The sequence below is a fragment of the Agelaius tricolor genome, unplaced genomic scaffold (assembly GCF_023055355.1).
Source record: "Agelaius tricolor isolate 1412-34295 unplaced genomic scaffold, bAgeTri1.0.p SCAF_25, whole genome shotgun sequence".
In the NCBI taxonomy this organism is placed as follows: domain Eukaryota; kingdom Metazoa; phylum Chordata; class Aves; order Passeriformes; family Icteridae; genus Agelaius; species Agelaius tricolor.
Window position 1 is genome coordinate 10,731,274 of NW_027269285.1, and position 27,364 is coordinate 10,758,637.

Below are 27,364 nucleotides of genomic sequence, written 5' to 3' on the forward strand. Positions count from 1 at the left end.
GCAGGGGCGGGACCAGTGTGGGTGTGGCCCGGTGGGCGTGGTCGGCAGGGACTGGCGATGAATGGTCGCTGTCGGGGCCGGGGGCGAGGCTCGGGCTGCGCCATCGGGGCCGGGGGGATGCGCGGTTCGCGGGCCCATGGTGCCGTCCTCTCACCCTCCCCTGGCCATCACGGGTGTCCCTACACTCCGCGGTGTCCCCCAGCTATGCCAGGCCAGCCCCATGTGCAGGGCACGGGTGTCGCCACACCCACTACTGGCCATCACGGGTGTCCCCTCGTGCCCCAGGCCGTCACTGTGGTCAGGGCGCAGGCGTTCCCATTTGCTCCGGGATGTCACCGTGGGGCATCACATGGGTGTCTCTCTCATTTCCCTCGCTGTCACCACGGGATAGAGCACGGACATCTCCCTGCATCCCCGGGCCACCACCATGGCAAGGAGCATGGACCTTATCCTGGCTCCCGGGCTTGTAACTGTGGGATAGGTTATGGATGTCCCCTTCATTCCCTGCAGTGTTACCATGGGATGGCACATGGATGGCACATGGATGTCACCCCCTGGGATGTCACCAAGGGCAGGCACAGCCTCCTTGGTCCTCAAGCTGTCACCGCGGCACAAGAAATTTTCTTGCACCCCCAGGCCCCCACGGTGAGTCAGAGCAAAGACCTTTTAATGGGTTCTGAGGCTGGCACACTAGGACAGGGCAGAGATGTCCCCAACACCTCAGGCCAGGGCACAGACCGCCCCTGGGACCCTGGCTTGTCACTGTGGGAAAAGGCAGAGGCGACCCCTAGAGCCAAAGCTGTCCCCCCGCCCCTCCCGTGTGTCCCAGCGCTGTTACCACGCACTGGGACAAGCAGCAGCCCTGTAGCAAGGACCCAGCACGTTTCCAGGCTGGTGCAGTGCCACGGGCTGGGGTGAGCCCCTGCATCATTGCCACCACCACGGAGACGGGTCACGAACGTGGGACACAGGTTGGAGCCAGAATCCTTTAAAAACTTGTCCTTTATTAGTCTGTCAGAAGCGAGTCCCTCTGTATAGGGCGTCCCACCCAGTTATAGCAAAGTGAGCAACGTGAAGGGACTGAGCCCCTCCTGCCCGCGGCCCCCCCAAACCGGGGGGAGCGCGGGGACTGGGGTGGGGGCCAGGCTGACGGGGCCATCCCTCCCCGCACAGCCCCCGCCGCCGCCATCCCCTTTCCTCCCTCCCTCCCTCCCTTCCTCCAATGTGGGGTGCCCCTCATCCTGTGCCCCCCCGGGGGTCAGCTCTGGGGCTGGGGAGGGGCGCGACAGCCCAGCCCCCCCAAATCCCGCAGAGAGCGATAGCACCAAGGGGGACGGCTGCTCCCCGCAGTTTATTCCGCGCTCCCTGCCGGGACCGAGGGGCGGGGGGGGGCCGGGCGCTGCCGGGGAACGCGGGGTCCCTCCGGGGAACGCGGGGCCGGGCACGGCCCCGGGATGGACGGGGGGGTCCGGGGCTGGAGGAGAGGGTGTCTCAGCTTTGCTTCGGATTTACATTCTGGACCATGCAGTAGCACCAAAGTTCATGAGGTGATCGGTGACGGAGCGTTACTTCCGCTTCCTCCCGCAGTACTTCCCTGCCGCGCAGCCCGCGCCTGCACGGGGGATGCGGGTCAGCCCTCCCTGCAGCCCCGCAGCGATGGGACAGACACGGGGCGCAGGGATGGGACAGGCACGGGGACAGCCTGCAGGGACGGGACAGGCACAGGGGGGACCCCAAAGGGATGGGACAGGCACGGGGACAGCCTGCAGGGACGGGACAGGCACAGGGGGGACCCCAAAGGGATGGGACAGGCACGGGGGGCACCCCGCAGGGATGGGACAGGCACGGGGGGCACCCTGCAGGGATGGGACAGGCACGGGGTGCAGGGATGGGACAGGCACGGGGGGCACGACCGGCCACCAGAGCGGGGGACCGCACTCACCTCTAAAGCCCAGGGCACCCAGAGCTCCTCCGTAGGGCTTGGGGGGCTTCCCTGCAGCGGGAAGGCAGAGCAGGGTGAGCGGGACCCCCGCGGGGATACGCGCCCCCCCCCCAAAACAGCCCGCGGGGCAATGGACACTCACCACCGAATCCCAGGCCGCCGACCCCACCTGAAAGGAGAGCGAAGCCCTCAGCGCCACGGGGCACCCCCATTTCTCTGCCCCACATCCCCCAGGGCAGCCCCCCTGAGCCCAGCCCCCGGGGTCCCTCCCCGGGGTCCCTCCCCGGCCCGTGGCCGTGTCCCCGTGAGCTGGCCAGGCACGGACACGGGCCCCGGGTGTGTGCTCGGGTGCCGAGCTGGCGGTGGTACCTGGAAATACCGGTGATACGCCGAAGCCGGGACCTCCAACGCCTGGGGAAAAAGCAACAGCCAGTGACAGCCGGTGACAGCAGTGCCACTCTAGTGTGGACTGGGGACAGCCTGGCTGGGATCCCTTGCTCACTCCAGGGACAGGAGCTGATGCAAAAGCCTCCGTCCCCACCCTGGCACCTCTCTGGCTTCCCAGTGCTCTCCCAGGCAGCCGGGTGCCCAGCAGGGAATGGCAGCAGCATGGGGACAGCAAGCGGGGACGAGTGTGGCAGGATAGGGGACACACTCCCACACCAGCCCCAAACTGCAGCACTCACCTGGCTGCAGCCCCCCAGCATCAAAACCTGCAGGTGGGTGAGCCCCAGTGAGGGTGGGGAGCGTGAGCACAGCCATGGGAATGTGAATGGGGACAGGCACTGGAGTCACTCCTCCAGCCCCTCTGGCTGTCCCTTACCTGGCTTGGGAGGTTTCCCAGCAGCTCCTGGATACAAGAGTCCTAAGTCAGAGGGGGCACCAGTGCAGCCCCTGCCCGGACTCACTGCCCCAGGGCCACACCCAGACCCTTCAGGAGGGGTCCAGAGGGTCCTAGGAGGGACCTGCATCTCCACACATTGGGGACAGGGTACAGTACCATCCCCTGTTCCCATGGCATGGGCAAGGCTGGGGCTATGGCCCTCAGTCCCTACTCAACAATGGCAATTCCTTTGGATCACCCTCTGGGAACAGGGCAGGTGACAAACAGGACAGGGGACAGTGACAGTGCAGGATGGGATTGTACTGTGAGACTGGGAGGGGACAGAAGTGACCCATAGATTCCCTTTCTTTTTCTTGGCTCTGCCAGCACTCTGCTGCTGCTGCTGCTGCTCCCTGCAGCCCAGCCCTGGGGAGCCCCACACTGGGCCCAGCATCACTCACCAAGGCCACCAACTCCGAGCCCACCGACTCCAAGGCCACCTACAAGAGTAACCCGGGTGAGCACCAGCAGGGACAGACAGTGTCCCCAGTGTCTGACCCACTCCTCAGCCACTCCCAAGTGTGCTCATCCTTTCTCGGGCAGCCCCGCTCCCCCTGTGCCCAGAGGGAGCATCCCTCCAGCTCCACCCCTGGAGGGGAGCATCCTTCTGCCCGCACATCCCCACTGCCTGGCCTCAGCTCCTGCCAGCACTTACCTGGGAGGCCACCAACCCCTGGGACTCCAACCCCAGGAACACCTGCCAGAGAGACACCATTAACACCTGTCCCCCACAGCCTGGCACCCCCGGCTTGGAGCACTCCAGCCACTGCCCAGCCTGCTGGGGTGGCCCTGGCACCCATGCTGGGGGTCCCCAGCACCCATCTCCCAGTACCCAGAGGGGCTTCAGCACGAAGGAGAAAACTGTCCTCAGCGAGTCCAGGGCAGAGGGTACAGGTGGCACTTTGCACCCATGGGTGACAGCACACCACTTCCCACGCCTGGGCCATCGGGGCAAAGTGGGCATGCAGGGGGCAGGAAGAGAGGTCAGTACCCCGATGGCCACAGGAGAAGGATGCCCAGGGACAGTCTGAGGTGGCCCTGGGGCAGGGGGCAGGGGGCAGGGGGCAGGGGGCAGGGCTACGTACCGAATTTGGGAGGTTTAGCACCAGGCTGCACCCCTACTTGGGGGATGCCTGCAAAGTGAGGACACCATGGTTAGGACAGTGACCCCCACCCCGTCTCATGTGCCACCACCCTCGATCCCACCCGCATCCCTCCCTGCCACCCCTTCATGTGGCTTGGTGGCTTTTAGCATTCCTAGCCACCACTATCCCCAGGCAGGGTGGGACAAAGCACGTACCTGCCCCAGGAAGGATGCCAGTTCCAGGCACTCCCACCCCTGGCACCAAGCCGGGCACGCCACCAACACCGGGTGTCACTCCAGGCACTCCGCCCACGCCAGGCACCACCCCTGGCACCCCTCCAACCCCGGCACCTGTGGGAGAGGGGTGAGAGATCCCGTGCTCGTGTGGGATCATGTGCCAGGCCTGGGTGCCTGTGCCCAGCATCCCCTGCACCGGTCAGAGCCACACCAGGGCTGGTAGGGAGCCTGAGGGGCTCCCCAGGCTGACTCACCGAATTTGGCTGCCTTGGCTGCTGCTTTGGCTGCTGCTGCTGGACCTCCAACACCTGGGCAGAGACAGCAAGGGAGGTCAGACCCTGGGGAGGCCTCACAGCAAACCTGGGCAGAGCCCATCCCTCAGGCCTTGTCTGCAGTCCCCCAGGGACACTGCTGAAGTTTTCCTCAAGCCTGTCCTGCCCCCAGAACTGCCGCCACACCAGCCAGGCTGCTCTCACCCTCGCCTTCCTCCTCCTCACCTGGGACACCTCCAACACCAGGAACCAGGCCACCCACACCAGGAACCAGGCCACCTACTCCAGGAACCAGGCCACCTACTCCAGGAACCAGGCCACCCACGCCGGGAGCCAGGCCACCTGCTCCTGCAAGGAGAAAGAGAAGGACTGGGCTTCAGCTTGGGAGGAAATGTGGAAGGAGTTGGATGAGAAAGTATGTCAGGCTGGGGGGAGTGGGTGGGTGGATGGACTATGAGATGGATATGTGGCTCGATGAGGACTGGTTGAAATGATGGTAGGATGGATGAATGGTTGGATGGATGGTGAGATGGATGAACAAATGGATGCTCAGATGGACAGACGGATGGAGGGGTGGTGAGATGGATGTGTGGATGGATGGATATGTGGATGCATGTGGAGTGACTGAATAGATAAATAGAAAAGGTACAGATGGATAGATGGACAGAGAAGGGGACAGATGGACACTGAGGTGGTGGTCTTGTGTCTGGGTGGGCAGAATGGGGTATGGATGGACCAGTATGAGAAGATGGTGAACTTGGACGCTCCACAGGGCTCAGCTCACTGAACAGCAGCCCTGACACAGCCAGAACCTCATCCCACATTCAGCCCTTCAGGGAGCTTGTCCCTCACCCTGACCCCCAAGGACCCCAGGCACTGCTGGGCCTCAACTCCCCGACAGGGGAGCAGCTTGGGGTGGGGATGAGCAGGAGACAGGACACGTGGGATAACCCCAGAGAGATCCCAGCTTACCGTACTTGGCTGCTTTGGCGGCTGCTTTGGCAGCGGCTGCCGGACCTCCTGGGGACAGGGAGTGAGAGGGTCAGGAACGCGTCCCACCAGCACTGCTGGGGACATCCGAGCATCCCTTGGGCACCATCTCACCTGGAACGCCAACCCCAGGAACCAGACCGGGCACACCAACACCTGGCACACCCACTCCGGGCACGCCAACACCAGGAACGCCAACACCGGGAATGCCAACACCGGGAACACCAACACCAGGAACACCAACACCGGGAACGCGTCCTGCTCCTGCAGAGAGGTTCAGGGATGTGTCCGAGGGGACAGACTCCTCAGCAGGAATCCCACTGACCTCCACAGCACTGGGGTGTCCCCACCTCTCCTGTGTGCCAACACACCTCCTCCCTCCCTGGGACAGCTGATGGTGACGGTGCTGACAGTGGTGACTCACCGATCGCCGCTGCTTTCGCTGCAGCCTTGGCTGCGGCCGCTGCTGCTGGGCCACCAACTGCGGGGACACAAGGGACACAGTCAGGGACCTGCTGAGGCCAGGATCCCATCAGTGGCTGCTGACAGCCCATCTGCTCACCTCCAACACCGGGAACAGCACCAGGAACCCCAGGCACGCCAGGAACGCCTGGAACACCAGGGACACCGGGAACTCCAGGAACACCAGGAACGCCAGCGATGCCAGGAATGCCAGCTCCTGCAGGGAGCAAGATGGGAGAAGTCAGATCTGGCTGCAGCAACAGCTGAAAGGTTGGGCCTGTTCCGGCTCTGCCTCATAATCATGGCTGGGAGAGCAGAGCATCCACAGCCACTTCCAGGAGAGACCCAAGCAGGGCAGGAGAGGGATCAGTTCTGTGTCTTGCAAGACCCAGTGGGATGCATTACAGGGTCCTACCATGTTTTGCAGAGCAGTGACCCTGGGCCCCTCGCAGCACATACCGTACTTAGCTGCCTTTGCTGCTGCTGCTGCCGACGGCACCCCTGGGGACAAGGGAGACACAGACCCTCAGCCACCATGGCCCTGCAGAGCCGGGCCACGGGGACAGGGCTCCTGGAACAGTCACCTGCCACCCCAGGGACACCTCCGACACCGGGCACTGCCCCGGGGACACCTCCGACACCGGGCACCAAGCCAGGGACACCTCCGACTCCGGGCACGAGGCCGGGGACGCCGCCCACACCGACACCGGGAACGCCGGCGCCTGCGGGAACACGAGGGGACAGATCAGAGCTGGCTGCAGCAAGAGGTCAGTGCTGGCACCTGCCATGGCTCGGTGTCACCATGGTGCCCTAGAGAGTGGAGTATCCATGGCCTCATGCAGGACAGACCCCAGCAGGGCAGGGCAGGGCAGGGATCAGCCCCGTGACTCCGCCAGCAATTGCCTGGAAGTCACCAGCACAGGGAGCACAATGACCCTCATCCTCACAGGGCCCAAGCTGCTCCTTGTCATAGGGACATCAAGCCTTGCAGCCAGACAGGCCATGGAGGAGCTTTGTCCTCATGGGACCCTGCTCAGCAGGGCCATCACAGCACAGAGCAACCTCTACTGAGTTCCTGCCTGAACTCCTGAATCCCATCCTTCCCTGGGCATGCAGAGGGATTTTTTCTACAAAGTAAGGAAGAGAAATGGAAGAGAGGGAGCATCAGTGATTCAACCATCAAAGGAGAGTTGCCATTGACCATGGCTCCTCCTGGGGACTCCCAGGGCTCTGCAGTGAAGATGGAGGAGAAGGTCCTGGGACCTGGCTAGGTACCAACTGCTGGCTCTGCCTTTTGGAGCGGCACCTGGAAGCCAGTCCTGCATGGAACCTCAGGGCCAGTTCTCCATGTGCACAAGCTTCAGCTTGGTGTGGTTATGGCTGCTGGACACCTGAGTCTTGCTAGACCCAGTTGGATGAACTTGATGCATCCCAACATTCAACCACAGTTCGGAGGACATTGACCCTAGGGAGGAGTTTCTCTGCCGGGAATCTCTGTCCTAATGGCACCAGCACTGAACCCATGGGTAGCAGACATTGCATCAGGTGGAAAACAGAATTGGTATAAAATCCAAGAATTCAGTTAAATCTAAGGCCATGAATTGGGGCTCATCATTCACTTTCACAGAGCAGCCTGGAGAAACCCTGGAGAGGGAGAAGGTCCAGCCCTGCAGATGGAGCCAGGCCCAGGAAGAGCAGCCAGGAGCTGGGCTGAGCATTCCCCATTTCCCCTCAGGAGTGCTCCCAGGGGACAGCCCGAGGCTGGGCACCCCCGTGTGTCAGGGCAGGGCGGGCAGGGTCCTGGGGGCTGGGGCCCCTCGCAGCACATACCGTACTGAGCTGCCTTTGCTGCTGCTGCTGCCGACGGCACCCCTGGGGACAAGGGAGACACAGACCCTCAGCCACCATGGCCCTGCAGAGCTGGGCCACGGGGACAGGGCTCCTGGAACAGTCACCTGCCACCCCAGGGACACCTCCGACACCGGGCACTGCCCCGGGGACACCTCCGACACCGGGCACCAAGCCAGGGACACCTCCGACTCCGGGCACGAGGCCGGGGACGCCGCCCACACCGACACCGGGAACGCCGGCGCCTGCGGGAACACGAGGGGACAGATCAGAGCTGGCTGCAGCAAGAGGTCAGTGCTGGCACCTGCCATGGCTTGGTGTCTCCATGGTGCCCTAGAGAGTGGAGTATCCATGGCCTCATGCAGGACGGACCCCAGCAGGGCAGGGCAGGGCAGGGATCAGCCCCGTGACTCCGCCAGCAATTGCCTGGAAGTCACCAGCACAGGGAGCACAATGACCCTCATCCTCACAGGGCCCAAGCTGCTCCTTGTCATAAGGACATCAAGCCTTGCAGCCAGACAGGCCATGGAGGAGAAGTGGCTGGATCTCCCAGCAGGTGTCTGGGGGGGTACTGGTCTGACTGGGGAGCTGACAGCCTGGACATGCTGGCACACATCAGTGCCACATCAACAAGCACCAGGTCACTCTTCAAAGGACTGAATATCGGAGGGCTTTGTCCTGATGGGGCCCTGTTCAGCAAGGCCACCACAGCACAGAGCAAGCACTGCTGAGTTCCTGCCTGAATTCCTGGATCCCATCCTTCCGTGGGCATGTAGAAGGATTTTTTCTACAAATTATAGAAGCGAGGGGCAACAGTGGTTTAACCCTGAAAGGAGAGCTGCCATTGGACATGGCTCCTTGTGGAGATTCCCAGAGCTTCACAGTAACAATGAAAGAGAAGGTCTTGGGACGTGGCAATTTAAATTCTGGCTCTGTCTTTTGGAGAAGAACATGGACCCCCAATGGAGTGTGAAATCTCAGGGCCAGTAGTGCCTCCTCCCTTGGCCCAAGCTCCAGACTGCCCTGCTGCTTGGCCATGACCCTTGGCCCCACTGTAGCTCCTTGGGGCTGGTTATAGCTGATGGATCCCACTATCCCACCACATTTAGGAGGACAGTAACCCTGGGAAGGGCCACTCTGCCAGGAATCACTCTTGCTCAGTGTTAATGGCAGCAACACTGAGCCCTTCGGCAGCAGATCCTGCAACAGGTCAGCAGCTGGAAATGCATTTGATACAAAATCCAAGAATTCAGTTAAATCTAAAACCATGAATTGGGGCTCATCATTCACTTTCACAGAGCAGCCTGGAGAAACCCTGGAGAGGGAGAAGGTCCAGCCCTGCAGATGGAACCCCAGGCCCAGGAAGAGCAGCCAGGAGCTGGGCTGAGCATTCCCCATTTCCCCTCAGGAGTGCTCCCAGGGGACAGCCCGAGGCTGGGCACCCCCGTGTGTCAGGGCAGGGCGGGCAGGGTCCCGGGGGCTGGGGCCCCTCGCAGCACATACCGTACTTAGCTGCCTTTGCTGCTGCTGCTGCCGACGGCACCCCTGGGGACAAGGGAGACACAGACCCTCAGCCACCATGGCCCTGCAGAGCTGGGCCACGGGGACAGGGCTCCTGGAACAGTCACCTGCCACCCCAGGGACACCTCCGACACCGGGCACTGCCCCGGGGACACCTCCGACACCGGGCACCAAGCCAGGGACACCTCCGACTCCGGGCACGAGGCCGGGGACGCCGCCCACACCGACACCGGGAACGCCGGCGCCTGCGGGAACACGAGGGGACAGATCAGAGCTGGCTGCAGCAAGAGGTCAGTGCTGGCACCTGCCATGGCTCGGTGTCACCATGGTGCCCTAGAGAGTGGAGTATCCATGGCCTCATGCAGGACAGACCCCAGCAGGGCAGGGCAGGGCAGGGATCAGCCCCGTGACTCCGCCAGCAATTGCCTGGAAGTCACCAGCACAGGGAGCACAATGACCCTCATCCTCACAGGGCCCAAGCTGCTCCTTGTCATAGGGACATCAAGCCTTGCAGCCAGACAGGCCATGGAGGAGCTTTGTCCTCATGGGACCCTGCTCAGCAGGGCCATCACAGCACAGAGCAACCTCTACTGAGTTCCTGCCTGAACTCCTGAATCCCATCCTTCCCTGGGCATGCAGAGGGATTTTTTCTACAAAGTAAGGAAGAGAAATGGAAGAGAGGGGGCATCAGTGATTCAACCATCAAAGGAGAGTTGCCATTGACCATGGCTCCTCCTGGGGACTCCCAGGGCTCTGCAGTGAAGATGGAGGAGAAGGTCCTGGGACCTGGCTAGGTACCAACTGGCTAGGAACCTCTCTGCCTTTTGGAGCGGCACCTGGAAGCCAGTCCTGCATGGAACCTCAGGGCCAGTTCTGCCTCCTTCCTTGGCCCAAGCTCAAGGTGACTCTGCTCTTTGGCTGTGTCCCTCATCTCCAGTGAGCTCCTTGGGGCTGGTTATACCTGATGGATCCCACCATCCCAGCAATTCCACCACAGTTTGGAGGAAAGTAACCCTGGGCAAGGGCCCCTCTGCCAGGAATTTCTGCCCTAATGGCAGAGGCACTGAACTCTTGGGCAGCAGAACTTTTGTCAGGTCTGCTGCTGTAAACGAGATTTTGCATGAAATCCAAGAATTCAGATGAGTCCAAAGCCTTGATTTAGGCTCATCATTCACTTTCACAGAGCAGCCTGGAGAAACCCTGGAGAGGGAGAAGGTCCAGCCCTGCAGATGGAGCCAGGCCCAGGAAGAGCAGCCAGGAGCTGGGCTGAGCATTCCCCATTTCCCCTCAGGAGTGCTCCCAGGGGACAGCCCGAGGCTGGGCACCCCCGTGTGTCAGGGCAGGGCGGGCAGGGTCCCGGGGGCTGGGGCCCCTCGCAGCACATACCGTACTTAGCTGCCTTTGCTGCTGCTGCTGCCGACGGCACCCCTGGGGACAAGGGAGACACAGACCCTCAGCCACCATGGCCCTGCAGAGCCAGGCCACGGGGACAGGGCTCCTGGAACAGTCACCTGCCACCCCAGGGACACCTCCGACACCGGGCACTGCCCCGGGGACACCTCCGACACCGGGCACCAAGCCAGGGACACCTCCGACTCCGGGCACGAGGCCGGGGACGCCGCCCACACCGACACCGGGAACGCCGGCGCCTGCGGGAACACGAGGGGACAGATCAGAGCTGGCTGCAGCAAGAGGTCAGTGCTGGCACCTGCCATGGCTCGGTGTCACCATGGTGCCCCAGAGAGTGGAGCATCCATGGCCTCATGCAGGACGGACCCCAGCAGGGCAGGGATCAGCCCCAGTTGGATGTGCTTCTGAACCCAGGCAAGTTTCTGGAGGATGTTGACCCTGGGCAAGGGCCCCTCTGCCAGGAATTTCTGCCCTAATGGCAGCAACACTGAGCCCTTGGGCAGCAGATCCTGCTGCTGGGATTGGATTTGGTACAAAATCCAAGAATTCAGTTAAATCTAAAACCATGAATTGGGGCTCATCGTTCGCTTCCGCAGAGCAGCCTGGAGAAACCCTGGAGAGGGAGAAGGTCCAGCCCTGCAGATGGAACCCCAGGCCCAGGAAGAGCAGCCAGGAGCTGGGCTGAGCATTCCCCATTTCCCCTCAGGAGCGCTCCCAGGGGACAGCCCGAGGCTGGGCACCCCCGTGTGTCAGGGCAGGGCGGGCAGGGTCCCGGGGGCTGGGGCCCCTCGCAGCACATACCGTACTTAGCTGCCTTTGCTGCTGCTGCTGCCGACGGCACCCCTGGGGACAAGGGAGACACAGACCCTCAGCCACCATGGCCCTGCAGAGCCAGGCCACGGGGACAGGGCTCCTGGAACAGTCACCTGCCACCCCAGGGACACCTCCAACACCGGGCACCAAGCCAGGGACACCTCCGACACCGGGCACCAATCCAGGGACACCTCCGACTCCGGGCACTGCCCCTGGACCTGGAGGGAAGCAGAGTAGTCAAATCCTCAACAAACACCCCACATGGTCTGTCCCAGGGTCACAGGAGTCTCTCTTGGGCACCAGCTCTGTGGTGGGCTCCTCACTCATCTTAAAGCAGCTCCTCAGGGTACCTGGGATCTTCTTGGGAATTTTATTCCCAGCTCCTTACACTCATCAGGGGCCTGGCTACCCAGGATGTTGGGGACTCCCAGGGTCCCCCAAGACTGTGGTTACACATCCCAGCTGCCTCAGAGCTGGCACGTTTTCCCTAAATGCTCCAATGTGTGATTTGCTCCTCACTTTTCTCCCACGGAGCAGTCAAACAGGGAGCAGTGGAAATCTGCATCACCAGGAGCATCCCTCACTAGGGAAGGACAGCTCAGCACAAACACCAAGTCCCGGCCACTCCGCTGGCACCTGGGAGAGCAAACCCACATCTCATGGAGAGACTGCATGTGATGGGCATGCTCTGCTCCCTGCCAGGCTGCTGCATCCCTAGGGGCCCTCAGCCCTTCATCACTGCTGGAAAAGCTGCTGGAGCCGGGATGGGGGCAGGGAGAGCACCCCATAGAATGGGATAGGGGCTGCTGGGGCAGCTGTGGAGCCGCACAGCCCCTGGCATCGATGAACGGCTCTTCCCTGTCCCGAGATGTGTCCGAGGCAGCAGGAACTCACCAAAAGCTCCCGCCTTTGCCGCTGCCTTCGCCGCTGCTGCCGCTGCTGCCGGTCCTCCAACTGCTGGGATAGTGGGAGGTAGTCAGGGATGTGGGATAAGGGAAGGAGACCCTCCCCGAGCCCCAGGGCACAGCCCTCTCATCGCCTCACCTCCAACTCCTGGGACACCGCCGATGCCAACACCAGGTGCAACTCCTGGGATGCCGCCAATGCCGGGCAAGACCCCGGCTCCTGCCGCAGGGGACAGCATGGTCAGCGGGGACACAGGGACACAGCCAGCATCCCCGGGGCTGGGAGGGAGGGAGCTGGGACAGGGAGCAGCTCCCTGCTGGGGAGATGGGTGGTGTTTGTGCTGCAGAGGGCGACTCACCAAGTTTTGCTGCTGCCTTCGCTGCTGCTGCCTGCGCTCCAACCCCTGCGAAGGGACACAGGCACTGAGCCACCAAGGTCCTGGCACCATTCCCACCTCAGCTCCCCCACCCCACAGGGACCCTGGGGACCAGGCACTCCTGCCAGCATCTGTCCCCCTCTGCTGTGGGAGGTGCTGCTCCCGTGTGGGCTGTCCCTGCAGGCCGCAGGCAGCCGGGCAGTGCCCAACACCCATCCAGGGCCAGCAAGGGGACAGGGTGCGAGTTCCCCTGCCATGCCCGTGCCACTCCCCACCCTGGGGCTGCGGGGTCCGGCGTACCTGTCCCGGTGGGGTATCCTGCCTTTCCTGCCAGGAGGCCGGCTCCTATCCCGCCAGGCCTGAGGCCTGCAATCACAACACAGCGGTAGAGCCACGTCAGGCACCACCCAGGGGAAGGAGAATGAGACAGACGGAGCAGCCTCCTTGGATCTCCTGCCCCCAGCACCACAGCATGCGAGGGGATGCCAAAGCCAGCTCCTCCCCACTTGAGATCCCAGTTCAAACATCCCTGCCTGAAGCTGGAGTGGCTCAGGACATATCCTATGGATTAACAGCTCCCAGGAATGCCAGGAGAGTTGAGTTCCCAGGCTGGTCCACAGCCACCATGGGCAAGGCATGAGGTCCCCAGTGGACCACCTCGCTCTGGGAGCAGGATATCCCTCACACCGCCCCGAGGGTCAGTGGCCACGAGGTCACGGTGGCAACCACAAGGTCGGTGGAGCCACGAGGAGTGAGGACACAAGCACTCACCATGGGGCAGCTTACCATTGGTGTAGGGCAGTCCATAGCCACCTGGGGATGAGAGGAGGGGAGAGGAGAGAAGGGGGGTTAGCACCTGGCTGCTGCTGGCCCTGTCCCCTCTGCCCCATGGTGTGGCCCCACTCTGCCAGGGCCCTGCAGCACCGGCCCAGGGGCTCCGTCCATTTGTGACAGTGAATCCTCCGGGATACAAACCCCCGTGCTGGAGCTGGGCCAGGAGATGCTGTTCTCCCTCACCTTGGAAGCAGTGACTGAAGGAGCCGCCCGTCTGAGCCCAGGCCGAGGGCTGTGGCGCCTGGAGCTGTTGTGCAGGAGCCTCCCATGACCCCGCTCCAGCGAGGGGTCCCGCGGGAGCCCCGCGGCAAGAGCTGTACCCAGCTGGCTGCACCCTGGCCAGCTCCGGAGGAAAGGCTTTAATTGGAATCAGGGCTTGGGAGCCTCGGCTGAAACGTGACCTCATTAGGAGGTCGGTGTGAAGGGATGGGGAGGGATTATGGGCTGGGACATTGTGGCCAGGGAAATGTCTCCTTGCGAAAGAGCCGGATCCCGGCACTCGGAGTGGCGGGGATGCCCCTGACTCAGCAGGGACCGTGGGCTTGGCACGGGGACAGCAGTTCCCAGCTCCCATCACTGCTGGCTGCAGCCCGAGGCCATGAGCTGCACAGGGTGGGGGGTGCCTCCAGCAAGGAGGCCATGGGCAGGGATGTGGCTGCCTGCAGCCAGGATGGAATTACTCATGGCACAGCATCTCTTTGAGCACTGGACTCCATCCCCTCCCAGCAGCCAGCATGTGGGGACCAGATTTCCTTCCATCCTGCCAGGCAATCCCATGGTGTCCCACATCAGCACAGTGGTGCTGGCAGGCAGAGGCTCACAGTGAGCTGTGCCCCACCTTGAGGGCCACCCTTGCCCATCCAGGGACACCTTATCAGCACCTTGCTCACCCTAAAGCTGGGAAAGGGGTGACACACATGGAGGTGACTCCAAGGGCCAGAAGTCTAAGCCTTGGTTCTCCAAGGGTTTTGCTGAGTCCAAGTCCAGATCCCCACCACCCCCAGCTGGATGGGAAGGCAGCCCCTGCCCTGGGACTGTGTCCATGGGAATGTCACCAGCACTGCCAGCAGGCTCAGGCCCTGCACACACTGGGGCTCTGCATAAACTGATGTCACCCAAGCACAGCTGGACACTGGGGAGTGGTCCCCATCCCTACAGCATCAATGGGACCCTGACCTCAGCCACAACTTCAGACTGAGCCTCCAGTGAGGTGAGTGACCCCAGGGCCACCTCCTGAGTGGGACAGCTCAGAAGGAAGTCATCTAAAGAGATGATTTTCCACTGAAATGTTGTTTGTCCCATTGTCCCTCTTCCCCTCTCAACCTGGACCTACTGCAGCAGGGACAGTGCAGGGGATAGCCCATGTGTGGCATCCCCAGATCCACCCACAGCATCAAGGCAAGAGCCTCCACAGCCAGCAGCACAGGCTGTCCTTGCACTGCCACCTCTGAGCCCTCAGAGGTGACAAACTAGCATCCCCCAGCACCCCAGGAAGGTCTGGAGACATCTCCATGGTCCTGGTCCCTGTCCTGGGGCTGGGATCTAGACGGGGTCCACAGGCAGCAGGGCTGAGGCTCCTTAAGGATCATAACTCTGCTCCAGTGCAGGAAACAGGAGTGGGCCAGGATCCCTGCTGCTGCCTGTGGCCACAGACCCTGCTGGGGGGAAGCCAGCAGAGCTGCTGGGGCTGGAGCTGGGCTGGGATGTGCTGGGGCTGGAGCTGGGCTGGGATGTGCTGGGCTGGGATGTGCTGCCTGGGGTGGGCTCCTTTCACCGAGGCTCTCCTTCCTCCAGCAACTTGTTTGGATGCATGGGGATGGGGGCCCTGCCTGCATGGGGCTGCCCTCCTCCTCAGGATGCACTGGGGAGCAGTCAGGTGGCAGCATGGCCCCTGGAGGGCACAGAACCTGCCACTGTCCCTCCATGGACACGGCTGCCTGGGGACAGGCAGAGCTGGCACCTGGCCCAGGGCTGGGAGGGGAAGGTGCCCAGAGCAGCGTGGGCTGGGAAAGGGGTGCTGAGCTCCCCCAGGCTGACCTGGGCTGGGGCTGAGCCCTGTCCAGGTGGGCCATGGGGATAGACATCTGCCTGGAGCCCGCAGGCGGCCTCAGCTACAGCTCCTTGAGCCAGGACACCTGGCCCAGGTGAATGCCAGGCCCAACCCCAGGAGCCACAGAAACCAGACTGTCCCTGCAAGGGCTGTGCCTTGTGCCAGCAGGAGCTGGCAGGGACATCCCAGGGTGGCCTGGCCTAGAGCATGTCCCCAGAACGTGACCCTTCCTACCTTACAGCAGCTGGGGGAGGCACAGAGGCACAGCACTGTCCACACAAGCAGGGGCAATGCTCAGGCATCACCCCAGGAGCTGCCTGGGGGTGCCACAGGCAGGGCACAGCAGAGCCCCGGGCGCTGTCCTGCTGTCCCAGGGCCAGAACAGGCACTGCCAGCTCTGGGGCACTGCAGGCACTGTGCCTCAGCCCCGGGGAACGGCGGGTCCTCCTCCTGACTGCTGGGGATCCTTCACCCACAGTGAAGCCGCTCTGCTGGCTGTGGAGCTTACCTGGGAGCTTAGGAGCTTTGATGGGATAACCCAGAGGGACACCGGGCTGCTGACCTCCAAAACCTCCCAGTCCTGCAAACCAACAGCAGACGCTCACCTGGAGCCCGCGCCACAGCTGCCACCAGTCCCGGAGGGAAGGGGGTGCCCCAGGGCACCCTGGCAGAGAAGAGTGGGTGGCTTGGGAAGCCCTGAGGCATCTTCTGGTGTGGGGAGACCATGGCTGTGAGGAAGAGGCTTGGGAAGGAAGAGAAGGACAGGCAAGAGAGATGGGACACTCACCAGGAATTCCTCCAAAGGCTCCAGCACCTAAAAGGAAACACAAAGACACCTGTGTGAGCCCTGGGTTGCTCCTAGAGGCCCAAATTAACCTAAGTGGATTCACTGCCAAGTGCCCTGTAGGGCTGTGATCCCAAAGGCTGGGCTGGGGTGCCAAGCTGGAGCCAGCCCTGAACCAACCCCAGTGTTCCAAGGGGATGAGGGGACCTACCTGGGGCTTTAGGCTTGACTCCAGCTCCAGTGGGGACTCCGGGCAGCACTCCCACGCCAGGGAAACGAACACCTGGAGCAGAGACCAGAGGGGTGAGCTGGGGCCTCACTGGGGATGTTACTGGTACCCAAGACCCCCACAGCCAGCTTCCAAATCCCTGTCACCAATAGCACCCTCATCCTTGGGGTCTTGCTGGCACTGCCCTGTGCCAGCTGCCTGCACCTCCAGCTGCCAGCAGGGGTTTGCTCCAGGCCTGGAGCTGCCTGTGGAACAGACTGGGAGCCTGCAGGGGACATGGCACTCAAGAGGGGTCCCACTGGTGACAGCAAAGCCCCAGCCAGGCCTGGGCAGTGCTCTCTGCCCTGCTGATGCTCGGTGGCCTGGGGCCAGACAGGGCTCTCGAGCCCTCCAGGGCAGCAGACAGTCTTGTGGCCTTGGAATCGTTTGGGTTGGATTTTTGGGTTTTGAGTTTCCTTTTGGTTTGGGGTTCTTTTTCCCCTTCTTACAAATGTCTTTCATTATAACTTGAGCATTTTCAGACATGGAAAAGACATTCCTGACCAGCAACACACTTCGGACAGTGTCGAAACATCTTGTTTTCACAAGTTTTCCTCCCCCAAATTACTTTGCACTGAGGAATTCCTCTCTCCCGCCACCTCCCCCTCCTTCCCTCGGCCAGCCCTGGTGGCTGTGCCAGCTCCTCTCCCAGCGCTGGTGCTGCCTGCCCCCGCCACGCTTGGCACGGGATGGAGCTGCCGGGTCGCCCCATGCCTTTGACACGGTGGAAATGTCACTGTAGCCTCAGCCAGCGGGTTTGGAAGCTGTGGGGAGCAGGAGGACGCAGGCAGGCAGCAGGGCAGGGTGCTCTCCCCACAGGGGTGCTGGCAGGGTGGGAACCCCTCAGAGCTGGGGTGCTGCTGGCAGGGTGGGGAACCCCTCGGAGCTGGGGTGCTGCTGGCAGGGCGGGGAACCCCTCAGAGGTCGGGTGCTGACGGTGGGGTGGGCATCCCCAGCTCACCTGCGCCGGGGAGCACGCCGCCCGGAAAAGCTCCAGGAATCCCAGCACCTGCAGGCAAAAGAAATTCATGGATGAGGGACCGGATAGAATCGCTCCCCGCCCCGGCCCCGACGCCGGGGCCGTCACCTACCTGGTATTTTAGGGGGTTTCCCTGCCGCGCCAAGGCCGGGCTGCACCGCGCCTGGCACCACGGCACCTGCGGGCAGCAGAGAGCCCTGAGCCCCAGCCCGGCTCCTGCCCACCCCGGGGACAGCTCTGCCCCAGGCTCGGCTCTGCTGGGAGCGAGGGGTATTTCCTACCTGTGGAGACCCCGAGGCCACCAGGACCACCAATTCCACCCACGCCTCCAATGCCAGCACCTGGGGGCATTGGGAAGAGGGGTGTACCTGCGGCTGGCTGGAACGGTGCCAGAGAGGGGACAAGCTCAGGATGGCCCTTGGGGGGTGAAGGGGACACCCTGAGGCAGCCCCAGGGCTGGGTCCCCCATACTGGGCACAGGGACCAGGCAGTTGTGTGGTCTGTGCTCCTGGGGGCTCAGGTTTGGCCAATTCCCCACGCCTGGGACCCTCCGAGTCGCTGGGGAGCCCAGTGAGAGCATCAGCTCCTGCCCGCAGCCCTGGCTCCAAGGAAATCTGTCCTGGCCCAGAAGCCCAGGGTACACCCCTGGCGGCTGCCCGAGCCCACCTTGCCCAGACCCCCCCAGCACTCACCAGCTTTGGCTGCAGCCTTGAGCGCTGCAGCCGAGGCGGCTCCCGGGAACGCCGCCCCGGGGAAGGCTCCGGGGAACAAACCTGCAGCACCTGGGGGGAGAACAGCCAGCATCAGCACCCCTAAAAACCAGCTGCCCAGAGGGTGTCCTGCCCTCGCAGTGGGCACAGGGGCTGCTGAGCCATGGGGGCTGTGTGGCAGTGCCAGGGCTGGCGTTAGGCTGGGCAAGGTGGCGTTAGCAGGCATTGCCCTGTCGTGCATCCCCCAAATTCTCGCTCCCATCCACATCCCACCTGGCACACACACCTGACACCCCTGCAGTGGGTGCTGACACCCCTGCCTGCAGGCCCTGGCTGACCCTCTGCAGGCTCTGTCCCTCTGCTGCTGGCCCTGCAGGGACCCCAGGCGCCCCTCTCCTGCGGGGTTACCCCACTGTAGTTGATGTGTCATCATGCTGGGGGCCCTCGGGGCTGCCTGCTGGGTGCCTGTGCTCCCCCAGGTCTGGGAAGGGCACCCAGCCCAGATGGGGGAGAGCTGTGGAGATGGGGACAAGGGATGTGCTGTCCCCAAGGTGGGTCTCTGGGGACATCACCCCAGGGATGGCCCGGAGCAGGGGGGGACAGTGCTCAGTCAGTGCTCACCTGGCTGCAGGCCAAGGGGGCCGAGTCCCCCAAGTCCTCCGACCCCCCCAAGTCCTCCGACCCCTAGGAAGAGAAGCGGGGTGAGGTGGGAGGTGGCCAGGCCCAGAGGGACAGAGGAGTCCCTGTGGCACCGTGGGGATGGGAGAACAGCCCAGGGACGGGCACAGGGATGGGTGACAAATGTCCTCGCCAGCACTCAGGTTCTCCATCCCGTCCCTCTGCCTCACCCAGCCCCCGTCCTGCCAGGCCACAAGGGGACAGAACCAAAATGTTTATGGCTGAGGAATGAGTCCCCGGGTCTCCGGCCAGCGCTGCCTTCCAACATCTGGGGCTCATCAGCCCTCACTCCCTCCAGGCGCAAATTCCGGAGCCGCTGGCTCCGGGCGCGGACCCCGCTCGGCTGGGCCTCGGCTGGGCCTCGCAGCCGCCCCACGTTTGGTTTTAATTATGCCGAAATAAAGGGCCTTGTTTTTCTTTCCACGAGCTGAAATCTGAGCAAACGGAGGCTGTCAGCCCCTGCCTCGGGCTGCAGCTCCCACTGCGCAGCCGGGCACACTTGGGGGGCCGGGGCATGGGGTGGCCCTGCCCTGGGCACAGCAGGGATCCCCGGGGTGGGCACGGAGGGGACCCTGGGGTCTGCCTGAAGCAGCATCAATCTCTCCATGGTGATCAAGGCACCAGGCAGAGAGTGCAAGGACAAGGGGGAGTGGTTTGAACCAAAAGAAGAGAGATTTAAATTCAATGTTAGGAGGAAATGCTCTGCTCTGGAGGTGGGCAGGCCCTGGCACAGGGTGCCCAGAGCAGCTGTGGCTGGCCCTGGATCCCTGGCAGTGCCCAAGGCCAGGCTGGACAGGGCTTGGAGCAGCCTGGGACAGTGGGAGGTGTCCCTGTCATGGCAGGGGGTGGCTTGAGATGGGCTTTGAGGTCCCTTCCGACTCAGGCCATTCTATGATTCCATGATTTCCCTTGGCCCCACATGTTGCATGTTCAGTCCCTGCTGCCCCAGGCTTGGTGCCCTCCAGCTGCACATCTTCCTGCCAGCATCTCCCCTCTCTCCTGGTGATGTCTCCTCTCCCCAGCATTCCTAAGCCCGGCAAAGCCCAGCATAGGCTGCAGGAGCCTCTGCAAAAGCTGCTTGGCCCCGATGGCAGGCAGGTGGAGGCACTGCCAGCTTCCCACCAGGACAGTGGCTCCTGCTTTGCATCTCGTCCTGCAGCTCTGGCACAGCTTTACAGGCAGCAAGCACCCCCAGAGGGTGGTCTGGGGGGCTGGGGGCAGAGGGCAGTGCTGAAGCAAGGTGTGGGAGGGAGGCTCCTGGAGGCTGTGGCAGGATTAGTGTGGCAGGGCAGGGCTGGGTGTGCCTTGGCCATGGGGAAGCAGTGTGAGGGCAGCAGTGGTTGGGAAATGTCCCAGCCACTGGCCTGGAGGTGGTGAGAGCCAGGGAAAGGCTTCATACCTGGTTTGGGAGGTTTTCCTGCAGCCCCGAGTCCTAGGGGAGAGCAAGCGCAGGGAGAGGGGTCAGAGCCATCCTCCCACCGAGCGTGCCCAGGCAGGGCACACGGGGGACAGGGCAGCCCCCTGCCCATCTCCTGAGCATCCTGCCCCTCTCCCCAGCCCAGCACAGCCTGTCAGGGGCTGCCAGCACTCACCTGCTCCCAAACCTCCAACTCCAGCACCTGCGAGCAAGGGCAGAGTGTGAGCAGTGCCCCAGGAGCACCCAGCCCCCAGCTGGGCCCCCGAGGGTCCCTGGGGAGGTAGGGGGGTCACACAGGTGTCAGGGGTGGGCCATCCCCCTGCCACGTCGCAGGATTTTGGCTGAAGGTCTGGGGACAGGCTGTGACCTCTGAGCACCTCCTGGGCAGGGTGTAGGTGCCAGCCCTGGGCAAGCCTGGCACTGCCACCCAGTCATGTCCCCACACCGTGGGGCTGATACTGAGTCCATGGTGAGCAGCCAGACAAGATGTCCCCATGTCACCTGATCCTGGCTGGCAGCTCCCCAGCCTTCCATGGTGTCTCAAAGGCATTCAAGGACCCCCCAGGCACCAGACCATCCTTGCAGATGCCCCCTCCCAGTGGTGCCTGGTCCCCCTTACCTGGGAAAAAGCCTCCTCCTGGGACTCCCCCTCCCGGGATAGCACCAGGAACCCCTGCAAGAGAAGAGAGCCTTGTTAAAATGCCCCTAGAGGCCCAGGCAGGGAGGCAGGGGGCTCCTCTTGGTTCCCCAGCTGCTCCCTGCAGAGCAGTTGGGATGTGGAGCTCAAAGGCAGGTCCCTTTCTCTCCCTGCATCCCTGCTTGCCCGGGGTGACAGTGGTGGCAGGGTTTGGCGCTGCCCCAGCTGGGACCCAGGTGTCAGCAGGAGCTGGCCCGCATGGGAAGGAGGGACATGAGGCTGGCTGCTGTCCAGCTCTGCGTCCCAGCTCCTGCCCCACCCCACAGCCAGGGCTGTCTCCATCCCCTGCAGCCTCAGGTGGCTCTGGGGGTGGCTTTGGGCATGGCCAGGGACCTGGGGCTGTCCCAGTCCATCCCCACAGTCCCTGATGGGCCCAGCCACACTTGAGCATCCTCTGAGGCTGCCCCAAGTATCCTTAGGTGTGTCCCGTCTGCCAAGGTGCCAATGGGAAGAGCCAGCTCAGGCCAGTGGCACTGGGGTGACAGACTGGGAGAACACTGCTGAGACCCATGGGACCCCCCCTGTGTCCCTTTGCCTGTCTGTGTGGCACTAAGGTCACCACCCATGTCCCAGAACTTCCCAGGGCACCTCAGCTCATGCTCAGAGGCCACAAGAAGGTTTTTTGGCTGTTTTGTACACTGGCAGTGCCACATGTCTGCTGCAGGCCACCAGGCTGCCCCCCTGGCTGGGTCCTAGCTCCACTAGGGCCGTGGGTGGACTGGGGACACGAGGGGGCTGCAGGGCAGAGGGAAGGGCTGGGGACACGAGGGGGCTGCAGGGCAGAGGGAAGGGCTGGGGACACGAGGGGGCTGCAGGGCAGAGGGAAGCTCCTCTTCAGGCAGTGGGAGAGGGGCTGTGGTGGGGTTTGCAGGACAGAGCAGGACAGGGGGGCTGCCAGGAGGATGTGGGGGCGCTGCTGTGGCCACAGTCCCTGTGGGGAGCTGCAGCCAGCCCTGGTGCCTGCACTGCCACAGGGGATGGACTTCAGGGGGCACGGGAACTGTAGACCCCATGGGGGCCTGGCTGGGACCAGAAGCCCCTGCAGGGGCCTCCCCAGGCCCAGGAGGTGGGGGCGGCCCTGGCAGCACCACCAGGGGCTGGGCAGTGCCCAGGGGCTGGGCAGGGCAGTGCCACCCCCGGGAGGGCCAGGCAGCTGGCAGGACTGGCACACCACAGCACATTGTGCTGCACATCTCCATGGCAGATGTGGAGCAAACTCTGGGGGCGTCCCCCACACTGTGCCCCACTCGTGGCAGGGATCACGGTGTCCCCTGGGCCCTGCTCACGGGTCCTTTCCACCGTGGGCACCTGGCAGAGATGCCCAGCCCCCCTGGATCCACCAAGGTGTCAGGACACCCCCGTGTGTGACAGGGCTGTCGGGCAGTGCTCAGGAGATGCTGGGACAGGACATCCCTGGGGATGCAGCAAGCAGGGGAGGAGCTGTGCCAGGACCCATCACACAGACCCAGGCCTGCGCCCCCCCCCCCCCCATATTCCCTCCCGAGGTCCTGCCAGTGTCCCTGGACAGGAGGGGACAGGAGGGGACACACGCTCAGCCCTCTGGCATGGCATGGCATGGCCTGGCCAGGGGGGACAGAACGGCTCCTTTTCCCAGCACATTCCCTGCCCACACCGCCCCCCCAGCCTGGAAAAACACAACTCCAGCTCCTGCCTTGTTTCCCAACAAACTCCAAGCGTCCCCTCAGCGCCGGTTCTCCCTCCCAGCCCTGCTGCTGCTGGGAGCCAGAGCCGGGCACGGCCAGGGACTGTCCCCACCCGGGAGGGGCTGCTCAGCCCCCATCACACTGCCCAGCCTCAGCCCCCCAAAACCAGGCAAGGTCCCTGGTGCTGGGGTGACCCAGACTGACCTTCCCCACCCCTCTGTCACCCTGTGCCAGTGCTGGAGACTCCCAAGGAAGCTGGGACAAGGATTTCTCACAGCATCCCTGCAGTGTGGGGACCACAGAAATGTCCAGGTGTCACCTGCCTACAGCCACAGCTGCCAAACTCATCCCTTAATCACCATCACCACCCTCCTGGGGCACTGGGGGTCCCGCCAGGAGGGTCCCACTGTGGTGATGCTGTTACAGCTCCCTCCCCAGGCACCATCCCAGAGAGAGGGCTTCATGCCTGGACACATCTGGGAGGGTTGCAGAGGCTGTGCTGGTCTGTCTGCTGCTCCTGCCCACATCAGGAGGTCAGCAAGGCCTGGCAGGAGATGGGATGGCCTGGAGGCAGTGGGATGGGTGGCTGGGTGGTGGTGCTATGTGGCTCATGGGGCTACAAACCTTTCCCTCAGGAGCTCTTCCTCACCAGCTCTGCTGCCAGGCATGGCTGGACCTGCACTGCCCTGGATGCTCCTTCACAAGCTGCTCCCCCAGAGCCCAGCTTGGGGCTGTTCCCTGGTGCAGGCACTGCCAGGGGGTCTCTCCAGATCCCCCCAGCATCTCCAGTCCCTCCCCCTGGCAGCACCACTGAGCACAGGTGTTGGTGACAGCCCACACACTGGTGACACTCACTGTGACCACATTGGGCTCTGGCCATCACTCTCTGGCCATCTCTGTCCTTGCCCAGCCTCAGGGCCAGCAGCCCCCAGCCCAGTCTGGGGTCTGTGTGCTCCCATTTGTCCTCTCCACTCATTCCCTTGGCACAACAGGGAAGGGGAGACTGAGTCAGCAGCTTCCCAGCGCTGAAGGAGCTCTGTGCTGCCTCTACTCTGAGCCTGCCAGGACCCTGGGAAGGGGAATTTCCTGGGCTCCCAGCCTGTCTCCCGGGCTGGGCTGGCTGTGAGCCTGCATCCCACCCCAGGGACGGCTTCTCAATCCAGGGGCCAGAGAATTCGCAGCCACTCGTGCAGCCCCAGCTGTGTTAGGGTGTGAGCCATGGAGGTGCTCAGGATCTGGTGTGGAGTCTCCTTGTTTATGAGAATGGGACATTTCCCCCCCCCAGCTCCATCCACAGGTGTGGATATCCAGGCTGTTCCACTGCCAGAGCTGCTTCCGATCCCATTTGGATCGGCTGCACCGTTTCTATCTGCACCAGTGCTTGCAACTCCCTTCCCAAGCCAGAAATGCTGAGGATTTCTTTATTCCATAGGTTTTGAGACTGAGGCCAGGACGGAGAATCCAGCACAGCACATCCTCATACCTCACCCCTCTCTGCCCATGGGCACCCGGAGGAGCCTCAGTGCAAAACCACCGACATTTCCCCTCTTCCCTCATTCTGCTGTTTTCTTTTTCTTGGGAGAAAGTTATGGAAACATTCAGTCTCCAAGCGACTTTGAAGCTGTGCTGCATCCCGGGCCGAGCTCGCTGGTAGCAGCTCGAGGGAGCGGGGGGGCTGCTGCCGGGGCCTGGCTCCTCTCCAGCCCCCCTGAAGCTCCAGCTTTCATCTCCGAGCGCCGGCGGGCGAGCTGCACCCTGCCAGCTGGGAGGGGAGGGAGGGAGCAGCCCTGCAGGCCAGGCTCTGGCTGGGAAGGGGAGATGCCATCCCAGCCCCGCCCTGGGGACCCTGGGTGTCCTCAGAGGGTCCCCACAGCCCCAGGCTGGGTGCTACCACACCCGGTGCCTGCCCCTCTGCACCCACCCAAGCTGCTCCCTGTGGGCCCAGAGCTTGCAGGGCTGGGACCTCCCCAGGGCCCCTCTTGTCCCTCCTTGGGGGTGTCACTGCTGGGGAATCCCCTGTGCTCCACACAGGAAGCACTGAGGGATGGATGCCCTGCTCCAGATGCTGGGACAGGCTGCACTTGGCACCTTTAGGGAATCATAGCACCTTCCCCCTGCAGTGACCTGTGTGCAGATCCCCACAGTGCCAGCACAGCTCTGCTCCCCAGGGGCAGATCCCCAGAGGCTGATCCTGACCTGCTGCTGGAGGTTTCCTGAGTGCTGCCAGCTCAGCCCCTTGGCATTTCTCTGAGGTGACAGCCTGGGTATGAATCCCTCAACCCTGGGATGTCTCAGGGTTCCCTCTCCTGCCAGGCTGATTTTGAGCTGCACTGGCAGCCAGTGCTGGAGGACAGAACCCTGACCATTCCCAGCACCCTGGGATCCCCCCTCATCATGCCACCATGCCTCTGTGACAGCTCTGTCCCCAAGGGCTGGCTTGCCAGGAGCAGGGGTGAGGCACCAGGCTGCAGAGGCACTGCTCAGTCCTCCATGGGAGAGCCTGCCGTGTCCTACCAGCACTGGGACCATCTCCAGGGTCAGCTCACCTCTTCTGTGAGCTGCTTTCCAAAGCAGCAAACACCCCTGGGGACTGAGCCGGGGCCCAGAGTGGGGCCAACAGTCCCGAGCTGCTCAGGAACTGCTGCAGGGTCTCATCCAGAGTCCAAATTCCTCCAGAGATGGTCTCAGCTGGCCATGGTTTGAAGGGTCAGAACAAAGCCAGCCTGGACCAGCACATCTCTCTCACTGCCAGAGGTGGAGAGTGCCCGGGACTGAGCACATCCCATCCAGCACCCTGAGCAGGATTAGGCACCAACAGCAGCTCAACTTCCCAGGCAGCTCCAGGCTCTGGGGTCCCACTGCCTGCACAGCCAGGGCCACCCCGAGGCTGGGGTCTGTGAGCTGCAAGGCACGGGCAGATGGAGCTGCTGAGGGCTGTGCCCTTGGTGACAGGTGGCTGTGGCTGTCCTGGTGCCCATCCAGCTCCGGCACTGCCCACAGTATCCTGCCCCCTCTCCTCCTCCGCTCCTCAATCCTCTCTGTCCAACAAGCCCCGCACGACAGCCCCGGCACCGACCCCGTGACCGATGGTGGCTCTGCCCATCACACGCTGTCCTTGGCACAGCCACCCGGCTCTCCAGAGGTGACTGTCCCCTTCCTGGTGATGCTGTCGCCTCCTCAAAGCCCTCTGCCCAGTTTGGCCACTTCAGCGGGGGCTCTGAATCTGTGCTCAGCTGTTCTCCCCGCCTGGGTGGGAGCTCAGCCTCCAGTCTGCGCCGAGACAGGGGCTGGTCACCGTGCTGCGCTGGCCGGGCTGTGTCACACGGCTGGGACACAGAGAGAGCCCTGCGCTGGCCGGGCTGTGTCACACGGCTGGGACACAGAGCCCTGCGCTGGCCGGGCTGTGTCACACGGCTGGGACACAGAGCCCTGCGCTGGCTGTCACCTCCCCGCCCCGGCCGCGTGTGCCACACCTGCGTGTGCCTGGACTGAGTTGTCACATAGCGCTGGGACCGCGCTGGGACAGGGACGCGGCGCTGGTGGCACAAGGACGATGAGGGCGGTGTGCGGGCTCCCTGGCACCCCCAGCCTGCGGTCGGGGTGGGTCGAGGCGCTGTGCAGCTGCAGCAGCCCCGGGGCTGTCACGGCCACACACTGAGCAGCCGCTCGCACACAGCGACCGCGGGATGCTGCCACCCACCCATCGCCCTGAGCTCCCGCTGCCACCGAACCGCGGGGTGACAGCTGACACCTCCCCCGGCCCCGCGCACTTCTGAGTCCCATGGGAGTTTGGTGGCCATCCCCGGTGCCCTGCCTCCGTGTTCCTGAGCCTTTCATGCCTCCGAGCCTCTCATATTCCCTAGCCTCTCATGTCCCCAAGCCTCTCACCAGGACACCCTCGCAGTCTCCCCCTAACAAGTGCTTGGTGCAGCGGCGCCGTTACCGACTGCCCCGTGTCACCAGCTTCGGTGACATCCTGTCCCACCCGGGCATGGCACAAACCACCTGTCGGTTTGGGGAGCAGAGAGCCCTCAGGGAGGTGGCACCGGGGCCTGCCCACCCACCCTCGGGGAGGCAGGCGAGGTGGGTGCCTGTCCCTGCTCGGAGCTGGGCAGCCGGGGCAGGCGAGGGGTTGCCCGGAGGGTGGGGGTGTCGCAGCCCCGGTGCCCGCGGAGGGTCCCCTCAGGACCGGAGCGAAGCTGGCCGGGCTACCGAAGGAGCCTTCCGTTCCTTACCTCCTTGCTGAGTAGCCGGGAGGATGGAGAGGAGGAGGAGGACTCCGGGGAGGAGGGGTGCAGCTGCCTGCCTTGCCATCTCTTGAAGCAATGCCCCCGTGCTCCCGCGGGCTGTGTGTTTTATCCCAGAGCTGCTTAATTGTTGCTTCCAAGGATGCGAGGGGAAGGGGAGGGGGGCGAGGAGGGAGGGGAAAAGGAGAGGGAGCGGGGGGGAGAGGCACAGGACACTACGTCATGAGGAAAGGCCAAACACACACGAGCCTCTCCCGCCGATTGGGCTGGCTGCTCGGGGAGGGTTTTTTTC

The 27,364-nt window shown here is 63.4% G+C and overlaps 1 protein-coding gene across 10 annotated transcripts; it reads right to left on the minus strand.

Annotated features, from left to right (window-relative positions):
- Positions 1-1,222: 1,222 nt before the first annotated feature.
- On the minus strand, positions 1,223-27,364 carry ELN (elastin). Of its 10 annotated transcripts, none has more exons than XM_071447599.1 (42): positions 27,061-27,364; positions 21,084-21,137; positions 20,640-20,666; positions 20,447-20,479; positions 18,991-19,053; positions 18,352-18,441; positions 17,941-18,000; positions 17,772-17,837; positions 17,642-17,689; positions 16,624-16,695; positions 16,416-16,442; positions 16,137-16,208; positions 13,531-13,557; positions 13,045-13,110; positions 12,727-12,771; positions 12,507-12,587; positions 12,357-12,416; positions 11,576-11,680; positions 11,451-11,492; positions 10,751-10,888; positions 10,626-10,667; positions 9,347-9,484; positions 9,222-9,263; positions 7,826-7,963; positions 7,701-7,742; positions 6,455-6,592; positions 6,330-6,371; positions 5,971-6,087; positions 5,833-5,889; positions 5,523-5,672; positions 5,391-5,438; positions 4,644-4,766; positions 4,401-4,454; positions 4,126-4,260; positions 3,911-3,958; positions 3,481-3,522; positions 3,227-3,265; positions 2,766-2,792; positions 2,312-2,353; positions 2,085-2,111; positions 1,943-1,993; positions 1,223-1,612 (listed from the first exon to the last, which is right to left on the minus strand). In XM_071447599.1, the coding sequence occupies exons 1-42, from the start codon at positions 27,137-27,139 to the stop codon at positions 1,566-1,568; spliced, it is 2,844 nt and encodes a 947-aa protein (XP_071303700.1). In that variant the 5' UTR covers positions 27,140-27,364; the 3' UTR covers positions 1,223-1,565. The 10 variants fall into 10 exon arrangements, with proteins under 10 accessions (XP_071303700.1, XP_071303699.1, XP_071303702.1 ...); XM_071447598.1 differs by having other exon boundaries at positions 12,357-12,419; XM_071447601.1 differs by lacking the exon at positions 18,991-19,053 and having other exon boundaries at positions 12,357-12,419.

Bases quoted from the DNA above. Each gene is read 5' to 3' on its own strand.
- ELN (XM_071447598.1), bottom strand. From the start codon at position 27,139: ATGGCAAGGCAGGCAGCTGCACCCCTCCTCCCCGGAGTCCTCCTCCTC. The intron at 13,558-16,136 runs GTAAGCTCCACA...TCTCATCCCCAG, and splicing joins CAAAGCTCCTAAGCTCCCAG to GTGGCTATGGACTGCCCTAC. The intron at 5,890-5,970 runs GTGAGCAGATGG...GTGTCCCCGCAG, and splicing joins TGCTGTTCCCGGTGTTGGAG to TTGGTGGCCCAGCAGCAGCG.